Here is a 19,495-nt window from a genome sequence, read left to right as displayed (position 1 = left end):
GTGCATGTATCGTACTATCTGTAGTTATGGTTACTGCACGTTTGTCTGTCTTAGGCTGGCCAACCTTTCTGGATGTTCTCAAGTGTGTTGAAGTGATGGCTTCATCCACCAATTGCTGTTATTCAGTAAATTTTAAGGACTTGTTTGCAGTCAGTAGGGAAATGTTTGATTTGGGCATAAGCCTTCCATATTTATTGTTGTATGCTGCTTTCCGCCACAGCCCTGTTATCCATATGAGGCCCAGTTTTTCTTCTGCCTGTCTAATTTAGACTTTACCCAGGCATTAAGTCCATTGTTTATATTCATAATCCCCAAGTCATTTTTCTATTGAATTGCAAGGACGCTTATGAAAGAATTGAAAAAGGGCTTTTCCCCATTTCAGTGGATACCATTATGGAGCTTGGAGTTCTTTGGAGCAGGACCATGTAGTATCCATACTATTATAAAAGGATAGGCATTCATCCATCAGCTATCCATCCATCTCTCCATCCATCCCACCTGGGCCCTGCTAGTATTAATAAATTCTCCTTTGTCTCAGTGTTCTAGATCTTTTCATTTTCCTCTCCATGGTTGTCTGTCTCTAGATCTCATCTTTTTGATATATGTATTTTTGCTCCAGAATGAGCAGTTTCAGGTGCGGTGTGGCACATTGGACACTCCTTTCCTCCTAATTTATCCTTTTGACAATTCAGATCAGCTGAGGTACTGCTGCAGACCGCCTCCCTGGGGGTGGAAACAAGATATTTTTGGATGTGGAAAATCCACAACTGTGGTGCTGCATCAGTTCTGTGTTGCTGTTGCTAACTGCATGGTGCAAGGTTCAGCTAAACAGCATTTCTTTCCTTTTCTGTTCTCCCTTTTATTGTCTGGTTATTGCAGTGACTGAAAGTTGTGTGTGTTATTCATGAACATTCTCAGGTAGCATGATGCTACATAAACCATAAATTATTCAAATAAAGAAATTGTGCAGAGGACTTATTTAATAAGTCAAATGAATTTAGATCATTTTCCTACACCAAACAACGTTTATGAATCTGTTGCAGCTCCAGCATGTGAACAGCCACCGGACATTGATTTTGGAGGGATTGTTAGCGATGAGAAATTGGAATACACAGAAGGTGATAAAGTACAGTACAAGTGCAATCCTGGATACAGCCTGATGGGAACTGAATGGATCACATGCAATGGGAAAACCTGGACACCTGCACCAAACTGTCTGTGTAAGGGGAATTGCTTCCATGCTTTCTCCTAGGGGTTGGCTCTTTAGCAGAAATGACGTCATATCAAATCCTTGTATTTGTGTCCTCAGCTGTCAGATATCAGAAATCCACACAGACACATGCGTCATATGGAAAGGCTTGGATCCAAAAATCCCAAAAAGCCTGGTTTAAGACTCAGGCCATATCTAGTCCCTAGGGTTTGCTGTTAATGAGATCATTGCAAATTAGGAGAGTCTCTTTTAAAAGACAGCAATGGAGTATTTTGATTTATTTTTTTCATTTATTTTCTCCATTTTGTCAGATTCCAAGATCTTGATTAAAAATAACCTTAAATATGAGCAGTGGCACATGACTTGATTACTGGAGGCATGTGTAAAATATCCATATAAAAGAATATGGAGATGAAACAACATTGTACCATCCTAAGAAAAAGAGTTGCGGCATTAGCTTAAATTGGCAAATAATATTCATCCAGATACTAATTGCAGTGACATCACCGGAGATGATGGGCCCCATATCTCAGGGTGTGGGGTGGCGGGGGTTTGGACTGGAACATCTGGTCAAGGAAGGATTGTGGTGGCACTGCTGACTGGGCCATTGATCGTCAGGTTAATGATCCTGTATTGCTACAGCAACCTGCTGTGGGATGGCAGACTCTCTGCTCAGCTGCTGCTCTGCACCATGGGTCTCCTGGTTGTTCCCAGCCTGTGGGGCTGCCTACAGCCATGGGTCCTAGTGCCCTGCATCTCAGTTCCTGCATCAGGACTAAAGCAGAGGAAGCTCCAGTCTCCTGCTTTATGCACCAGCCCCAGCTGCTCCTTCTACCCTCCCCCCTATTCCTCTCCTTCCCTCTCCCCGAAGAACCGCCAAAGCTGCAATTCCAGACACCACACAGTGCCTGCATGAATAATACTGTGATCTTTTACAGTTACTAGTCAACAACACTAATTTTTAATATTATCCTTTTTGAAGGACTAAAAGGGATTTCCTGTTCATCTTAGAGTTCTCTTCTTTATAATAAAATCTTATGAAATGAATACACACATTTTATGTCATCAAGTATTTTATGACACTATTAACACCTAAACAGAAGAGGGGGTTGCATTCCATGTATATGTCAGCTGTTTAGGATGTTATTCATGAGGGGAATTGATAAACCCTCAACTTCAGTCCTGGAAGGTAAGTATCATAGGAATTAATTTTATTTCCTGTTCCCTTCACCCTGCTCTAGTCATGTCTAAGTCTGTATGTAAGTTGTGTGAGTAATATGAGCATCATCTAGCATTTTAGAACTTCTCCTTCTATATGATGGCATTTTAGTGCACAAGATTTAGTAGTGCAGGTAAATAGGAGGGGAGGGGTCAGGGCCTTTCCAGCAATAAATAGCTAATTCCAGCAAGTTCTCGAAAATACAAGCTACACTATGGAGGAACAAATGGGCTTACATAGAAAGTCTGTAACCGTCTCGTTCCCATTGGCTTCACCAGCAACAAGAGCAAGCCCTAAATTCACTCTTGTAATTCTTACTCACAAAAGTGCTCCAAATGCAAATAGACTCATAGGATCTTGTGCCTACAGCCAGTTTGCTGGAGCAGGCCCTTCGCAGCATTTGCAGAAAGACAAGACTTTGACCAATTAACATACATCATCAGTTTCTCCTCTTTAGGGATCATTTTGTTTTATGGCTGAATTCTTTGGCATTTATAATAAATGAAGATGATGATTTCTGATTTCTGTGTTATTGAGAGAATAATTTATTTTGTATGGGATTTTGGGCAATTAGATTTGGACTAGAGTGCGTTCCTCAATATATATGGCACTTTACAATATTCTTTTAACTATGCAGAGAAATATATTTTTGAGTGAACTCACCTTATCACTGAATACAGCATCAAACTACTTGACCTATGTGTTAATTTTGGCTGAGAGAGCGCTTTCCAGGGGCAGGAGGGAGAAAACATTTTTGGCCTGGCTATTTAGTATTACTACCCCAAGATTCCAAAATTCATGAGACTAGCTTAAAATATTTTTGGGGTCTTTTTATTTATCTTCTCTTATCTTAGACTGTTATAGACTTTATAAATAAGCCCATTTGTTCTCAGAGTCTTAAGGTTCTTCGGATTTATATTTTTGAGTTATTCCTCAACATCCACAATGCCTAGAAACTCATTTTATTAAACAAAAGATGAGATTCCTGTATATGCACTTGTCTCCTGGAAGTGCGTATTTTAAAACATCCCAAATATCACTAGCAGTCTTACATGTGAGTTGGCAACATTTGTGCATGTGTATTTATATGTGCATCTGTATTAACATTTAGAAACACATCTTTTATTGAAAGTCAGCATTGCGAATTTTGGAGTTGTAGTTATGAATACATTGTAACCTATCTCTGGATTAAGATATTGGGTCTTATTCATCACCGTCTTTCTTTCTTACATAGTATTTTTACATCTTGCACAGAGTGCCCAGAGAAATTGTTGTGTTTTGCAGACCCTTTTCACAGGGCAGGTAAATGACTACACAACGAGGAGGACACTGGAGAATTAAGCCCTTCCATTTTAATTTTTTTCTTGTTTTTCTCTAGCACCATGTAGTATCACAAAACAGCAACTGGAGGCCAAAAATCTGTTTCTGTCTAGTGGCCAAAGACGTGCACAGTTGATTCTGAGTGATCACACACTGGGATTTATGTGCAGTGAAGGATATAGCCTCACAACCCCTTCAGTCAGGAAGTGTGTTAATGGTCACATCGATTTGCCATCCTGCATCTCTGGTAAATCTTCATGGTATTTTGATTATTCAGTTTGTGTTTCAGTTTCTCAGTTTTATTTGATCTCTTGTGTACATCATTTAGACATGTCAGTTGTATTTATGCAAAACTCCTCATGGTTTGTCTGCATTACAATGCAGCCTTTAATTACATGACAATACACTCTGGTTTCCACAGAGCTCTTGCCTCATTCCGGGGGATTTCATTGCTGTTCAGAGGACCAGCACAAAGTTGTAGAATGGGGCCTGGGTCTTCTGCTGCTCCTCTGTGCATGGATGAATTTCACCCTCCATGAGCAGATTAGATGACACTTGTTTGAGATGGCCTGCATGGTGTCTCCCTCCTCCCCCTGGCATTTGTAAACTACCCATACACTATTCGGTTTTAGGAAGAAGGGGCTTTTGAAGTCAGAGGGGTCCTTTGGAAAGGCCCCTGTGTCTATGGGCAGTGTGCATTCCAAAAGCAGCACTTTCAAATGGTGTGCAGCCACCATTATGCTAATGAGGCACTGCATATTCATGTCAGCTCCTCACGAGCATCTTCTCTACTGCCTCATTAACATGCCCACTCTGAAAGGAAGGGGCATGTGTAGACATAGCCCTAGAGAGTAGTGGAGGTGAAGGCGGCCGGAATAGACACGTGAGGCATTGTGGGATACCTCTGGGATACAACTGGAGACCAATAAAATTGATGTAAAACAATGCTGTTTTCACACTAGCATTAATTTAACCTTTTAAATTCAAACTTGATGTTAATCCACCTGAGGGGGCAGGCAAGAAAGTCAAATTTTGTGCACCTTAAAATCAAACTAATGGTATTTGCGGTGCACACAGTCACATTGTAAAATCAAGCTAAGTGCCCTAAAATCAACTTTCCGCTCTAGTGTAGATAAAGCCTAAGTAAAGGTGTGAATAGGGCAAGGGCCTGGTCATAGAAAGACAAGGAAGACAATTAATCTTAAATCGATATCTCATTCAGTGAGTACCAACCAGCCTGCTCACTCAGTGAGTTAAAAATAGAGCATGATCATGCAATTAAAGACTCCAACATAATGCACACACACATTTTGCAATCTTAATACACTTTTGAATTTTGATAGTGTTTTATAAGTAATAGATGTATTTATATTTGACAGTGTGAAAGAAAACAGTAGATATGAAATGCAGTTATTACAACTAAATACATTGCGTATAAAATTAGTGTCTGACCTCAGCTGAGGTAAATTGGCACAGCACCAGTGTTCATGTGAAGTTACACTAATTTATACCAGTTTATCTATACCAGTTTAAGATGAAAACAAAAAACAGTCAAGTAGCACTTTAAAGACTAACAAAATGATTTATTAGGTGAGCTTTCGTAGGACAGACCCACTTCTTCAGACCATAGACATACCAGAACAGACTCAAAATTTAAGGCAAAGAGAACCAAAAATAGTAATCAAGGTTGACAAATCAGAAAAAAATTATCAAGGTGAGCAAATCAGAGAGTAGAGGGGTGGAGGGGGAGTCAAGAATTAGATTAAGCCAAGTATGCAAAAGAGCCTCTATAGTGACCCAGAAAATTCCCATCCCAGTTCAGACCACATGTTAATGTGTCGAATTTGAATATAAAAGAGAGTTCAGCAGCCTCTCTTTCCAATCTGTTGTGAAAATTCCTCTTCAGTAAAACACAGGCCATTTCTACACAGGCCACTTCCTTTGAAAGTGGCATGCTAATACAGGGAGTGAAATATGCTAATGAGGCATGGATGCAAATTCCCAATGCCTCATTAGCATAACATCATGTGATTTGGAGTCCGGAAGACCGCTCTTGCATACTCCAAAATGCCGTGTAGAAGCGCGGCCTCCAGGGGAGACTTCCGGAAGGAAGTCCTTCTTCCGGAGGCTCCTTCTTCATCAAAATTTTTTTCCAGAAGCAACTCCCCCCTGCCCCCATGGCCGCTGTGACGCATCCATGCCTCATTAGCATCTTTCTCTCCCTGTATTAGGGAAACGGCCACAGACTTTTAAGTCATTAACAGAATGGCCCACTCCATTAAAATGTTGGCTGACCAGTTTGTAGATCAGGAGTGTTTTGATGTCTGTTTTGTGTCCATTAACTCTTGGTCTAAGAGAGTTTGAAGTCTGTACAATATACAAAGCATCTGGGCATTGCTGGCACATGATGGCATGTAAGATGTTAGTAGAGGAACATGAGAATGTGCCCATGATTCTGTGAATAACATGATTAGGTCCAGTGATGGTATCTCCAGAATAGATGTGTGGACAAAGCTGGCAGTCGGATTTTTTGCAAGGAAAAGTTCCAGGACTGGTGTACCTGCAGGACAGACTGTGGTTGTGGGTGAGAATCTTCATAAGGTTGGGAGGTTGTCTGTAGGAGAGAGCAAGCCTGTCACCTAGGGCCTTCTGGAGTGTGGCATCCTGATTAAGGATAAGCTGTAGGTCTTTAATATTGTGTAGCAGTGGTTTGCATTGGGGGCTGTAGGTAATGATCACTGGTGTTCTGTTCTTGGCTTTTTTGGGCCCATCTTGGAGTAGCTGGTCTCTGGGTATTCGTCTGGCCCTGTCAGTTTGATTTTTATTTCTCCTGGTGGGTAATCCAGGCTTATGAATATTTGGTAAAGATCTTGTTGTTTTTGGTCTCTGTCAGTCGGGTCAGGGCAAATGCGATTGTACCTAAGGGCTTGACTATAAACAATAGATCTAGTTATGTGTGCAAAATGGAAACTAGAAGCATGTAGGTAAGTATAGTGATCAGTGGGTTTCTGGTAAAGGGTGGTGCCAGTCAGGCCATCCTCGATTTGTACTGTAGTGTCCAGGAAATGTATTCCTCACGTGGAGTAAGCAAGGCATAGGTTGATGATGGGGTGCAGATTGTTAAAGTCTCTGTGGAATTATTCCAGAGTCTCTATACCGTGGGTCCAAATCATAAAGATGTCATCAACATATCTTAAGTATAGTAGGGGTAATAGGGGATGAAAGCTGAGGAATCGTTGTTCCAGGTCAGCCATACATATATTAGCATATTGTGGGGCCATGCAGGTACCCATAGCAGTTCCACTAATCTGGAAGTATAAATTGTCCCCAAATTGGAAATAATTGTGGGTGAGTACAAAGTTACAGAGGTCAGACATCAGACTGGCTGGTTTAAGATGAGGTCTTTAGTGTCTGGTCATTGTGCCTAGCTCAGTACCATATGAGATTTCGACTCACTGTTTCCCTAACATTAGGCAAGGATACAATAACAAAGCCAAATAATACATAACAACCATTTTTTTCATATGATTCTTATAATTGTCATATTTTTCCCCTCTAGAAAGAGGAAAAAATTGTAGCCATCCACCCACTGTTGAGAATGGAGACATAACTACTTTCTTGGAAAAACGGTACACATCTGGTTCCTTTGTAGAATTCAAATGCCAAAAACTTTATGCACTGGAAGGACAGAACAGATCTTTTTGTGACAATGGAAATTGGACAAACGCACCAGTTTGTTTAGGTAAAAAAATACTACTTAGGCTTTGAGGTTTATTTAGACATTCTCTAGGTCAGATTTCTCACTTGTGTAAACAACTTACACTGAGTGCTTACTGCGTGAGTTACCAAGACAGCTACTCCTTTTTTCTTTTTTTTTTTTGTTTTAGAGCCATGCACTATCTCAGTGGAAGAAATGGAAAACCAGAGGCTAGAGCTGAATGACACAGCGAAGGAGAAAGTGTATCTAAAGCGTGGTGATTTTCTTGAACTTCGCTGCAAATCAGGATATGCACTTGCAACTAATTTATCTCAATCTACGTTTATGGTGCAGTGCAGTGAAAGTCCCATTGTCTATCCAGAATGCGAAGGTAGGTAGAGCTGGTCTGTAATACAGGGGACTTCTGGGAACACTGATGAGAGAGTCAAATCAGGGTGAATTGCTTAGAGACAGGGCTGCTTATAGTCCAAGACCAAGGGCTGTCTGCTATAAGGGACATCAAACCTGTCACAAAAATTCTTTCTATCCACCACTCTGGCTAGCAAGAAGTCATACAAGCAGCCATTAGACATTCCATTTTTCCTATGCCACCACCACCACCACTTCAAAAACAGATGAGAAGTTAGGAAGACCAATCTCACCGTATCAGAACAGGCTCCTCCATTCCCAAAGGACCAGCAACATTCCCAGATCAATTGATGTCACAAATCTTACTCAAAAGAGCACACTGTGCCAAACTGGTATAATCTTAAAGCCAAAAGCTACATCTACACAGGGATGCTACATTGAAATAGCTTATGTTGATGTAGTGAAATCAAAATAAGCTATATCAATGAATAGGGTCTACACATCCTCTAGGGCTGGTGCCGTTGATGTTCAACATCAATGTTGGGCAGCATTTTATTGAAGTAGGTGCTGCAGGGGAGTGTCTATATGCCAAAGTAGCCCACATCAAAATAAGGGTGACAGGAAGAGCTGCAGACAGAGTCACAGGGCGGACTAGCACTTCTGCGGCAACAGCTAGCCGGTCCCTTAAAGGGCCCCTCCCAGACACACTCAGCCTGCACAGCACGCGGTCAGCAGAGCCACAGGCACGCACACCCCATTGAAGCAGTATGGACCCCCAGCGGCAGCAGCCAGAGGTCCACACACCCGCCCCTGCAGGAACAGTGCTGGCTCTGCTCAGTGCTATGCAGGAGGCAGATGACCACCTTTTATTCATGGAAGAGGAGCTGCCCCCAGGGGAGGAGGAGGCAGCCCCAGACCTTGCTGCCCTCCGCCCCCCACCCCCGCCGCACATGACGCCGGCTGTGGAGATACCCCACGAGCACAGACTGATGGGAGCGGCTGGTGTTCGGCGAGTGGGACAACGAGCACTGGCTCCAGAATTTCTGCATGAGCCGGCAGACATTCCTGGAGCTGTGCCAGTGGCTCACCCCTGCCTTACGGCACCAGGACACCTTCATGCAACGTGCCCTCACGGTTGAGAAGTGGGTTGGCATCGCTGTCTGGAAGCTGGCCACTGCAGACAGCTACTGATCTGTAGGGCAGCAGTTTGGTGTGGGCAAGGCCACCTTCGGGGCTGTCCTCATGGAGGTAAGAGGACCTGGGAGTCCTGGGGTGGAGGGCCAGACACACCCTGCACACCCCTCACTGGTGTTCTCTCATGTCCTTCCCCTGCAGGTCATCTGCACAATCAATGCCCTGCTACTCCTCAGGCTCGTGCGGCTTGGGGACCCGGATGCCGCCATCGCTGGGTTTGCCAGCCTGGGCTTCCCAAATTGCTTTGGGGGTCTGGATGGGACCCATATCCCCATCCATGCCCTGGAGCACAGCAGAGGAGGCTTCCTCAACAGGAAGGGCTACCATTCGGTGGTCCTCCAGGCCTTGGTGGACAGCTGGGGCCGCTTCCTGAACATTTATGTTGGCTGGCCCTGCAGCACCCACGATGGCCGGGTATTCCGGAACTCGGGTCTGTGCCGCCGGCTGGAGGCGGGGACCTACATCCCCCAGCGGGAGATCCCTCTGGGGGACACCACCATGCCCCTCTGCCTCGTCGCAGACGCGGCGTACCCCCTCCAGCCCTGGCTCATGCACCCTTACACGGGCCATCTCACAGCCAGCCAGGAGCACTTCAACACACAGTTGAACCATGTGCGCCAGGTGGTCGAGCACACTTTCGGCCGCTTCAAAGGGCACTGGAGGTGTCGCCTCTCCCGCCTGGATGCGGGCCCCACCAACATCCCCCAGATTGTGGGCACGTGCAGCGTACTCCACAACCTGGTGGAGAGCAAGGGAGAGACCTTCTTCCAGGGCTGGGCTGTGGAGGCTGGCAGGGCTGATGTGCAGCCACCCGCTGCCCCCAGTCACCAGGTCGACCCCGAGGGGATCTGCGTCTGGGAGGCCCTGCGGGTCCATTTTGACCAGGCTGCTGGGTGAATGCTGGCTGGCCACCAGCTGCACCCCCGCATCCTCCACAACACTCCCTGCCCCCACGCCCACACCACAGAGCACCCAAGAGCACACACACCCCAACTTTTCTTGCAAATAAATGGACTTGTTGTTTGAAACCAAACAGTGCAATCTCTTATTAATAATAAAATATATATATATAGAAAAAAAGGGGGGAACTACTTACATGGGGGGGCAGGTACCAGAAAAGAACAGGGGTCCAACACAAACTATATACAAATAATGGGGGATATGTACAAAGAAGGAGTGGCCACGTCCTCGGCCCCACACCTCTACTGTCTGGCGCCCAGGGTTGGAGGGCGCGACACTCATCTCGGCTGGAGCCCTGGCCGAGGCTAGGTGGGGGGCCGGGTGAACCAGCAGATATGGTTGGCCAGTGTCTGCAGGCCCCAGGTCCCCCTCGGCGGCAGGCCTCAGGGTGGCGGATGGTGGAGGGACGGCAGTCGGAGCGGCGGGTGGAGTGGCGGGCAGAGCAGCGGGCAGCACGGCAAGGGCGGCAAGGTGTTCCACGATGCGCTTGAAGGTCTGCATGAAGGCCCCCCAAGCCTCCTGGTGCCAGGCCAGCGCTCGCTCTTGTAGCTCCAGCTGCCGCTCCTCCACCCGCAGGCGCCGCTCTAACACCTCCAGCTGATGCCAGAGGGTCGCAAGCAGCTGGGGGTCCGTGGCCATCCTCTGCTGGTGGCTCCACTGTCAGCCACGTCCTGGGGCTGGTCGGTGCTCCGCCGAGGGCTGGCCTGCTGGGATGGCCCCGGTGGGCTCTCCCTGACCACTGACACCTCGCCAGCGTTCTCCGGGCCCTCCGATGGTGCAGCTGCGGAACACGGGGGAAGAAGAGTGGAGACAGCCATTAGTGTGGGCCCTGGTCCGTGGCCCTTGTCCCCCCACCCCTCTGCTGCTGGTTCCCCATCCCCATCCCCGGGAGATGCTGCTGCTGATGATGGGTGTCTCCGCCCTCTCAGGGGACCCTAGGTTCCGCTCCCCTCATCCCCAGGGATGGGGCATGGCACTGTCTTGCTGGGGGGCAGGGGCTGATACACTCTTCTGAGGGACATGCCACTGCTGTCCTTGGGGCCATGGTCATCTGGGCATGTGGAGGGCCCTGGTCATGTCTATTGTCCCCGCCCCTTAACCGTGGGGGTATGCACTGGGGGGGTACATACCTGACGGTCCGCTCCCACGGTCGGGGCACACCCTCTGGGCAGGCGCCCTGCTGGAGCTCCGGGACGGCATGGCGATGTGGAGCCCCCTGTCGCTGGAGGAGTCCCCCTCCTCCTCCTCCAGCATCCCAGGGGTGGGGTCCTGGGGGGGCCCCTGGGGTGCAGGGCTTGCCTCTGGGGCGGACTCCATCTCCGGGGCCTGCTGGGGCTCGTCGACCGAGGTGTCAAGAGTGGCCAGCGGGGAGGTGTACCGGGGGCCCAGGATGGCCCTGAGCTCCCTGTAAAAGGGGCAAGTAGCGGGGGCGGCCCCAGATTGGCTGGCCGCATCCCATGCCCGGGCGTAACCCTGCCGCAGCTCCTTGACCTTACTCCTGACATGGTCAGGAGTGTGGGCAGGGTGACCCCGGGCAGCCAGGCCCTCAGCCAGCTGAGTGAAAGCACCCGCGTTCCGCCTCTTGCTCCCCATTACCTGGAGCACCTACTCCTCACCCCAGAGCCCCAGCAGGTCCCGGATCTCGGCCTCCATCCAGGAGGGGCCCCGCTGCCTCTTTCCAGGCTGGCTGGCTGGCTGGGAGCCCTGGCTCCCCTTGGGGGGGGTGCCCTGGGGGCACTTGGGGGGCTGCCTAGCGGCCATCAGTGCAGAGTGGTGGGTTGGGGCTGCTGCGAGGTGTGCAGGCTCGCCGCATGGCAATGCTGCTGCCTGCACGTGCTCTCAGCTTCCTGCACAGGAACGCAGGGGGCAGGGAGCTTTAAGGGACTGCTGCACGCAGCGACCATAGAGCTCAGGGGCTGGATAGAGCATCTCTCAACCCCTCAGCTGATGGCCGCTATGGCGGACCCCACTATTTCAATGTTGCGGGACGCGCATCGTCTACACATGCCCTACTTCGACGTTCAATGTCGAAGTAGGGAGCTATTCCCATCTCCTGATGGGGATAGTGACTTCAACGTCTCGCCGCCTTATGTCGATTTCATCTTCGAAATAGCTCTTGCCACGTGTAGACGTGGTGGGCGCTATTTCGAAGTTGGTGTGGCTACTTCGAAGTAGCCAGCTCGTGTAGACGCGGCTAAAGTGTTATTAGTAAAAGGAAGGAGGAAGACATAAAGTTGGTAAAGGAATCAAAGTGCACATAATTGCCTGTCTTCGGTGCAGGCTTATAGAAGAGATGGTGTAATCAGCTGTTCTATATTATGTCTCTGGCATACATCCTCTATTAGTCCTTTCAAGTTTCACAGTTAATTTATCTCCATCTACTTTTATGATGCACTGCAATGGAAGCTTCGTTGTCTTCTGTCCAGAATGCAAAAGTATATGGAGATGGATTCTATTGGGTATCTCAAATATGCTGCTTTCATTAGACTGCACTCTGCAATAGGAATCAATGAATGCAAAAGAGTATTTTTTTTGTCCTCTCATCACTACAGTGCAGAGCTTAAAATCTTCCAGACAGGAGTTTTGTTAAGCTAATTGCATTTCTGTGATGCTGATCCTCCCTGCTCTGCTCTGACCTTCTGAGTTTAGTTAGTAACCAAGTGTCATTTATTTGTTGTAAAACAATTTAAAAATGTAAATGAGTTACTATATGTAATGAGGAACATCTAAGGCTATTTTAGATGTTACTGAATCCCTTCACAGAATATTTAATGGCAATACTCAAAGGCCTTCACAGAAACATAGTGTTCAGTGCATCTCAGCCGGCTGTTGACAGCCTCACTTGGATCGAGAATGGGAAAATTGACTTTGTGCATGGGGCTTGGTTTGTTGCTAGTGGGCACAAAAGCACAGGGAACATGAGAGAGGGTGTAGTCAGCTGCTGTGGGTAACAGTTTGTAAATACGGTTTAACACAATGTCCTTCAAATGCCTGTGTTATTGGCCCTGACATAGCTTATCTACCAGAGCTGAATGAAAAATGGAGAAGCAGTTTTGTGAAATGTGTTGACATCTCATGGTTTTACCATTTTTCAAGGTTTGAAATAGGGCAATTGTCATTTTTATGTTTTCACAAAATATACACACTTTAATTTCAAAACTATGAATGTTACATTTCATCATCACTTGTTTTTGCACACCCTACAAACAGATTTATCATGTCCATGGTTTCCTCTCACTTTTTCCTCTTGCTGCTCTGATTTCTGAAAACTTTGCCAATTTTGTACAGCTGGAGTAGAAAAATCAAAGATGAAAATGTGGAAGAAACATCATTCAATCTATTGGATTTAGGAAAAGGGGGAAATCAGTAGAAAAAAAACCCCAAATTTTAAGTATACAGATATTATAAAAGCAACCTTGAAAGATTCAGAACAAAAATACCATACCAAAAATTTTATAAAAGTATTTGGTTTAGAAAAGGACTGTTTCTCATTTTAAAGCAACAGTTTTGAATGTTATTTTTGAAAAGCTTTGCAAACTGAGTGGTCTACAAATCATCCACATTTTATATGGCAACTTCTTATTCAGAAATTACAGTAAACATAGGGAACACATTGGATTCCCTCCTAGGCAATTTTCATACATTTATTCAGAGATAAATCACAATAGTAACTGATGGATTTTACAGCCTACTGTCCCGTTGTCATTTATAAAATGTGTTTGTCTCATTCTCATTAGAAATTGTCTGTAATCCTCCTGGAGTGGTTAATGGTAGATTCAAACCTCAAAGGCACGTGTATAAGGATGGTGATTTAATTGAAATCACGTGTAATCATGGATTTCTCATTCTTAATGGAAGAAATATAGCTGAATGCACAAAGAATGGCTGGGTGCCTCCTCCAAGGTGTAGCGGTAAGTTTCATTTATGTCCTATCTTGCTTAACAAATGTCAGAACCCAACTCAGTGCACTAAATATATCTGTTCAAAAAAGTATTTGATAATATTTGCTAGCTTGGTATTTTTTTTAAAAAAACATCAGTTGTGGGGACTTGGTCAGGCCTTTGACCGCTTCCTCTGACAGATCACTGAACTAATAGTTACATTTGGTGAATCTTCCAGTAAGAAACCTTGAGCCCACAGGCCTTCCATATCAGTTCCCGCTTTAGTCAAGGGAACCAAAGGTGATTCTGTGAGTATTGTTCCTTTGTGCACTCCACTGGAACTTGGGTAGCCGTGTCTTTTGAGATCATGCATGAGCTACTCTTTCCCTTATCTGCATGAGTAATCCCTCCTCAGCTCCTTCTCAGCCTTGCCTAGAGATAGAGCTGTAGCTGTACATAGATCCATAACTCTTTCAGAATTTCTTTAACTTCCCATGAAGCTTCCAACCACTAACAAGTTTGAGAAGGGAGTATGTAATTCATATACTCCTTTGAGGGATCCTGTCCCTGCTTGAGATCTTAAGCTGCTTTTTCTACATTAATGATGCCTCTTTTGAACCCAGCCCTGAGTGTTCTGTATTTTTGAGCTTCTCAGCCAGCATTCATTATTGCCATGTCTTGAACCAGACGTATGAGTGAATTAAATGTCTTGATGGCCTCTCTGTCTTTTAAGAAGTTTTGTGGAGATAAGGCGGCTTTTAGACTTGGTCTTAGGCTTTTGCCAAAATGATGTTCTGGATTTCACATCAGTCGTACAATTAATTTCCTGAGGTTTTTCCAAAGCTACATATTAAGAATGGGGAACTTGTTTTGTATACTTTGAATTGAAGAAGAGCCTGAGGAAGAAGGGGCTTCTGAAGAAGGGTTTTCTTCCAGAAGATCCCCAGGGGCTGCGCATCTGCACATGTATTCTGCAGTCCAGAAGAGCTTCTTCCGGACTCTGAATCCTGTGCCTATATGCTAATGAGGATGGGAAATTTACATCCATGCCTTATAAGCATCTTCCGGACAGCTCATTACCATGTTGCTTCAGAAGAAGCAGCACATGAAGACACAGCCATAAGGCTCTGTGCCCTTCTCCAGCTTATTTTCAGCACTGATTTTCAAATGGCTCCTAAGTACTAATATGCAAAGGCACTGGAAGAAGAAATCTGGGTTAAATACTTGTAAAATGAGAGTTTGAAATTGCCCTTCATATTCACACTTCCCACTGACTTTACCCATGAGCACCCATGGCAACAGACCTGCAAGCAGCTCACCTTCTGCCCAAATCCTACACATCCTGGGTCTGGCACTTGCCATGTCCCCCACAGGAAGGACTCCTATCCATGCCTCCTGGAGGGAGGATTGGGAGAGCTGTGTGAGCAGCAGATGTCACATGCCAGGGATAGCCACTTCCCCCCCGCCCCACAGGCTTCCCTGCATGGCATCAGTCTCCCCATGCAGTATCGTGTAGCATTGGGAGTGTCTGCTGCCTGACTGCAGGTCTGACCCTGAGCCATGAGAGGCACTGCCATGTGGGTCATTGACCTCAGACAACTTAGTGATGGCTTGCTGCAGGAAGGAGGCTGGAATAAGGCAGGCCTCTGCAGTAGAGCTGGCCAGAGGTGTGCCCAGCATGGTCAGGTTTCCAGCTCTGTCAGGTCCCTCGAGGCCAATTATTTTGAAATACAAGCCCCTGCCCATGCACACTTGCACTATTTCAAAATAACTATTTTGAAGTGGGAGCTTATGTCTCTTAAAACCAGGACTACATTTTTTTAAAATAACTCCCAGTTATATCAAAATAACAAATTGTCTCATACGCATGGACAAGCTGTTAATCTGAAATAATAGGGGTTATTTTAAAATAACCCCTTTAGTGTAGACCAGGGCTTTGAGAGAAGGGATAGAAAGTGTTGGAATGAAAGGAGAAGCAGGCCAATACTTTTAGGAATGAAGGAGTATACGAGCCCTTTACTGCCATCACACATTTACCTCAGACCACCAACACACATTCTGAATGGCAACGATTTGGAACCAGTTACACTCTCTTACTTGTCTTAGTATGTAAATTCACAAATCTACCACTACTTCCATAATGCCCCTGTTATGCAATGTTAATTCTCATGCAATGAGGCCCCCTGTTTCGAAATAGCCCCTTCTCCCTGTCTCCACAGCACCTTTCCAAAACAGCTATTTTGAAATAGACACATTTCTGATAGAATTAAGTTTACCAATTTCTAAATAAGTCAACTTTTATTATTATTATTATTATTATTATTATTATTATTATCATTATTTCAAAATACAGGTGTGTCATGGAGACGCTAGGTTAGTTATTTCAAAATAGCTCCTTGTAACTGGTTTGGCTACTGGAGGGGTTCCTCCCTGTCCGGGTCAGGGGGCAGCCATTCCACCCCACTGCTATAGGTACTAAAAAAAAATCCCAAGTCACTAGTTCCTAAGTCCAGACTTACTACTGGTGAGCAAAAGCAGCAATTCAAAACCAGGCCTTGCAACTGTTATGTGAGAGGCAGCAGTTCAAAAAGCCTCAGTCAGCGAACCTGTTGGGGGCGGAATGCAGACCCACCCACTCCACTGCATCACAGCCCATGGGCCCTGGTTGCAGCAGCATGGTGTGCTGCGAGGGTCAGCGGGGAATCCAGACAGGAATACACTGACCCAAGGCCCTTTAACAGTTCTCGGTATCCCCTGGGCCACTCCAGGTCTCGCCCTTGGCACATACCCAGGTGTCCCATCAGTGTCTTAGTGTTGCCAGGGTCACCTGGGGTCCAAGAGGTCCAGGCCAATCGGCAGCTGTCTGCAGGTCCTCAGCCTGTCAGTCAGGGAACATGGGGCCAGCCTCTGGCTTCCTTGGAGGCTGGCTTCGAACTGAGCCCAGAGGCTGGGCTTTTATAGTCCTGGCCGCGCCTCCTGACTTCTGGTCAGGTGAATGAGAGGGGCCAGGCTCTGTCCAAAATGGCTCCCAGAGAGGTTTCACCCCCTCTGGGTCAGTGGGGGGCCACTCAGCCCCACTACACTGCTGTTAGACATACCCTCAGAGAATTACCAGGTCCTCTATTGCTAAAGGGAGAGGACACTACAGGTTGCCAATTACACCAGAGAACACAGTTCTGCTTAAAATACAGCACTTAAATTTATATAGAGAGAAAGCAATTTAGGGTTAGTTAATAAAAATCAGTTTCAAGTGATGGCAAGTTAAAATACTGGAATCATAATAACTAATATTATATCTCCTGTCTACTGAACATTGTCTCAGTCAAAATTCTCTGAATATTTAACAACCTCTCTCTGATCCTTTTTTTTAAAAAGCAAACCACTTGTCATCTTACTTACTAAATGAAAGATGCTGAGTTAATCTCTGTACCTACAGCTGCACATCCAAATTCATGATCTTCATTTGTAAATTATATTCCCTCCTGCTGGATTATTTTCTGCTGTAATTTCTGCAACCGTCCCCCGAAGATTTCACAATCCCATTATTATCTTTAAAATCAGATTGCAAGCGGGCAGGCATTCTGAACAGTACAGCTCTCAATTTATTGACTAACAGACTGCTAGATAAACATCTGCCTGAAGTAAACTTGGTTTTCAACTTCTGGTGACTGGCTTTAACTCACAGACCATAATATTGTAATTTTGTCAGTGTATATACACATATAAAAAAATCTCCTTACACATTATCGATCCATGTGTGCATGTAATGACGACGATAACAATTGTGATATAGACTTTCAGTAGAGGTTTTACACAACATTTTTGTGCACGCTAGTAGGTGGATCAGACCCAGAGGGATTCCTGTAATCCTTACATGCGCTTATGCTATCGATCAAATGGCACCAAGAGGTCACTGTGCCTGCATGACTAACTTTAGCTTTCTAAGAAGAGCTGTTGCAAATTGAAAAAATAATTATTAGGCTCAGAGGGGTAAACTTTACATGCTTTCAATGCACTTACAACAGAGAAGGCAGCCATCCACATTCCGGTTTGCCTAGAGCCTTTGCATTGTTTTTATATTCAGCTTTATACTCAACAAATTATAAGTATGATGAGGCTCTATAGAGGATATCAACCTTTGATCACTGGGAGCAGGCGCCAATCTGGGAGGAAAGGGAATGCATTTTAGACTTCACTCAATGACCTCTCAAGGTCCCTTCCAGATCTATGAGATCAGTATATCTCATTTTTAAAAATCTTTCACTTGAAAATGGAAACAGAAATGAAATAGGCAGCGATGGACGACATATTGCACTGATCCATACAAAGCACAGTTGGACCCAAGTGTCTCAGAGAGACTGATTGAAGAACTGAAAGAGATATCTCCCCCAAGCATCGAGAGCGAGACCGATATTTCAACGGAGGAAGTAGAAAAAGCAGTGAAACGACTAAAGAACAACAAGACCCCTGGAAATTACAAGATCATGGGAGAGGTGATCAAATATGGCAGAGAAAGCACGATTCAGCAAATACACCGTCTATGGAATATAGCATGGAAAGAAGGGAAGGCACCAAAGGAATGGAAAAGATCTGTGCTAATGACAATACCCAAGAAAGAAAGTACATTGGAGTGCAAGAACTACCAAACGATTCCCCTAACAAGTCATCTAGGTGAGGTGCTCATGATGATAATGACTGAGAGATTAAGATCGCAGATCGAAGAACATACAGCAGACAAGCAAGCAGGGTTCAGAAAAAGAAGTACCGTACAGCAGATATTGGCACTAAGCGGAGAAAGCTCGACAAAAGAACAAAAACACATACATTTGCTTCATCAATTTTCAAAAGGCATTTGACAGTATAGATCAGAAAGTGACTTGGGCGGTGTTGGAGTCATACGGAGTGGATAGCAGACAAGTACAATTGTTGAAAGATATCAGTGATAATGCAGAGGCAGCGGTGAGAACATGCGGGGAGTTGGGAAGTTGGTTTAAAACAAGTAGAAGTATGAGACAAGGAGATCCGATATCGCCAAGTATCTTCATCGCACATCTGGAGAAAGCAACGGACAAGGTCAAGGAAGAGGTAGAAGGGATATCTGTGCACACGAAAAGAATTAACAACTTGAGGTTCGCAGATGATATAGTTATCATTGAGGAAGATGAGGAGAAGCTAGCGAAAATGGCGTGGGTGTTAAATGAGGAAGAGAAGCGGTACGGACTGCTTATGAACATCGATAAAACAAAAACAACGGTATTTGGAGATAAGGAAATAGAAAGGAAGATCAGTGTGGATGGTATTGAACTAGAAATGACAATGAAATTGAATAAAATGGACCATGAATTTGGTATGGCCCTAGTCATCACCAATTGTTCGGTGTAGAAAAAACTATATATAAGAAATAAAGTGTTGAAAAATGAAATGAACAAAATACTCAGAACAGTAATACTGGACTATTAGGGTAACAGATTTGATTTCTTATATACAGTATGTTAATAATGAATTTAAAATTAGCTAAGGTTTGAAAAATAACTAAAGTCAACAGGTATATTCTAAATCGTAAATGGGACTTTTGATATGTATGCAATAAAATTATGTTCTAGGAAAACTCTGTGTGTGTGTGTGTGTGTGCGTGTGTGTGATAA

At 45.2% G+C, this 19,495-nt stretch overlaps 1 protein-coding gene across 1 annotated transcript in view; it reads left to right on the top strand.

Moving 5' to 3' along the window:
- Nucleotides 1-991: 991 nt before the first annotated feature.
- The window catches only part of LOC142017945 (complement factor H-like), a 35,745-nt gene continuing 17,241 nt past the window's right edge, over nucleotides 992-19,495 (top strand). Inside the window, exons 1-5 of the mRNA XM_075003301.1 lie at nucleotides 992-1,220; nucleotides 3,808-3,996; nucleotides 7,309-7,491; nucleotides 7,637-7,837; nucleotides 13,707-13,880. Coding sequence (XP_074859402.1) covers nucleotides 992-1,220; nucleotides 3,808-3,996; nucleotides 7,309-7,491; nucleotides 7,637-7,837; nucleotides 13,707-13,880 — 976 coding nt within the window. The remainder of the gene's footprint in view (nucleotides 1,221-3,807; nucleotides 3,997-7,308; nucleotides 7,492-7,636; nucleotides 7,838-13,706; nucleotides 13,881-19,495) is intronic.

Source organism: Carettochelys insculpta, chromosome 9 (genome assembly GCF_033958435.1).
Source record: "Carettochelys insculpta isolate YL-2023 chromosome 9, ASM3395843v1, whole genome shotgun sequence".
NCBI classification, from domain to species: Eukaryota; Metazoa; Chordata; order Testudines; family Carettochelyidae; genus Carettochelys; species Carettochelys insculpta.
Note: the sequence above shows the minus strand (reverse complement) of the source record. Positions and strands in the feature narration are given on the sequence as shown.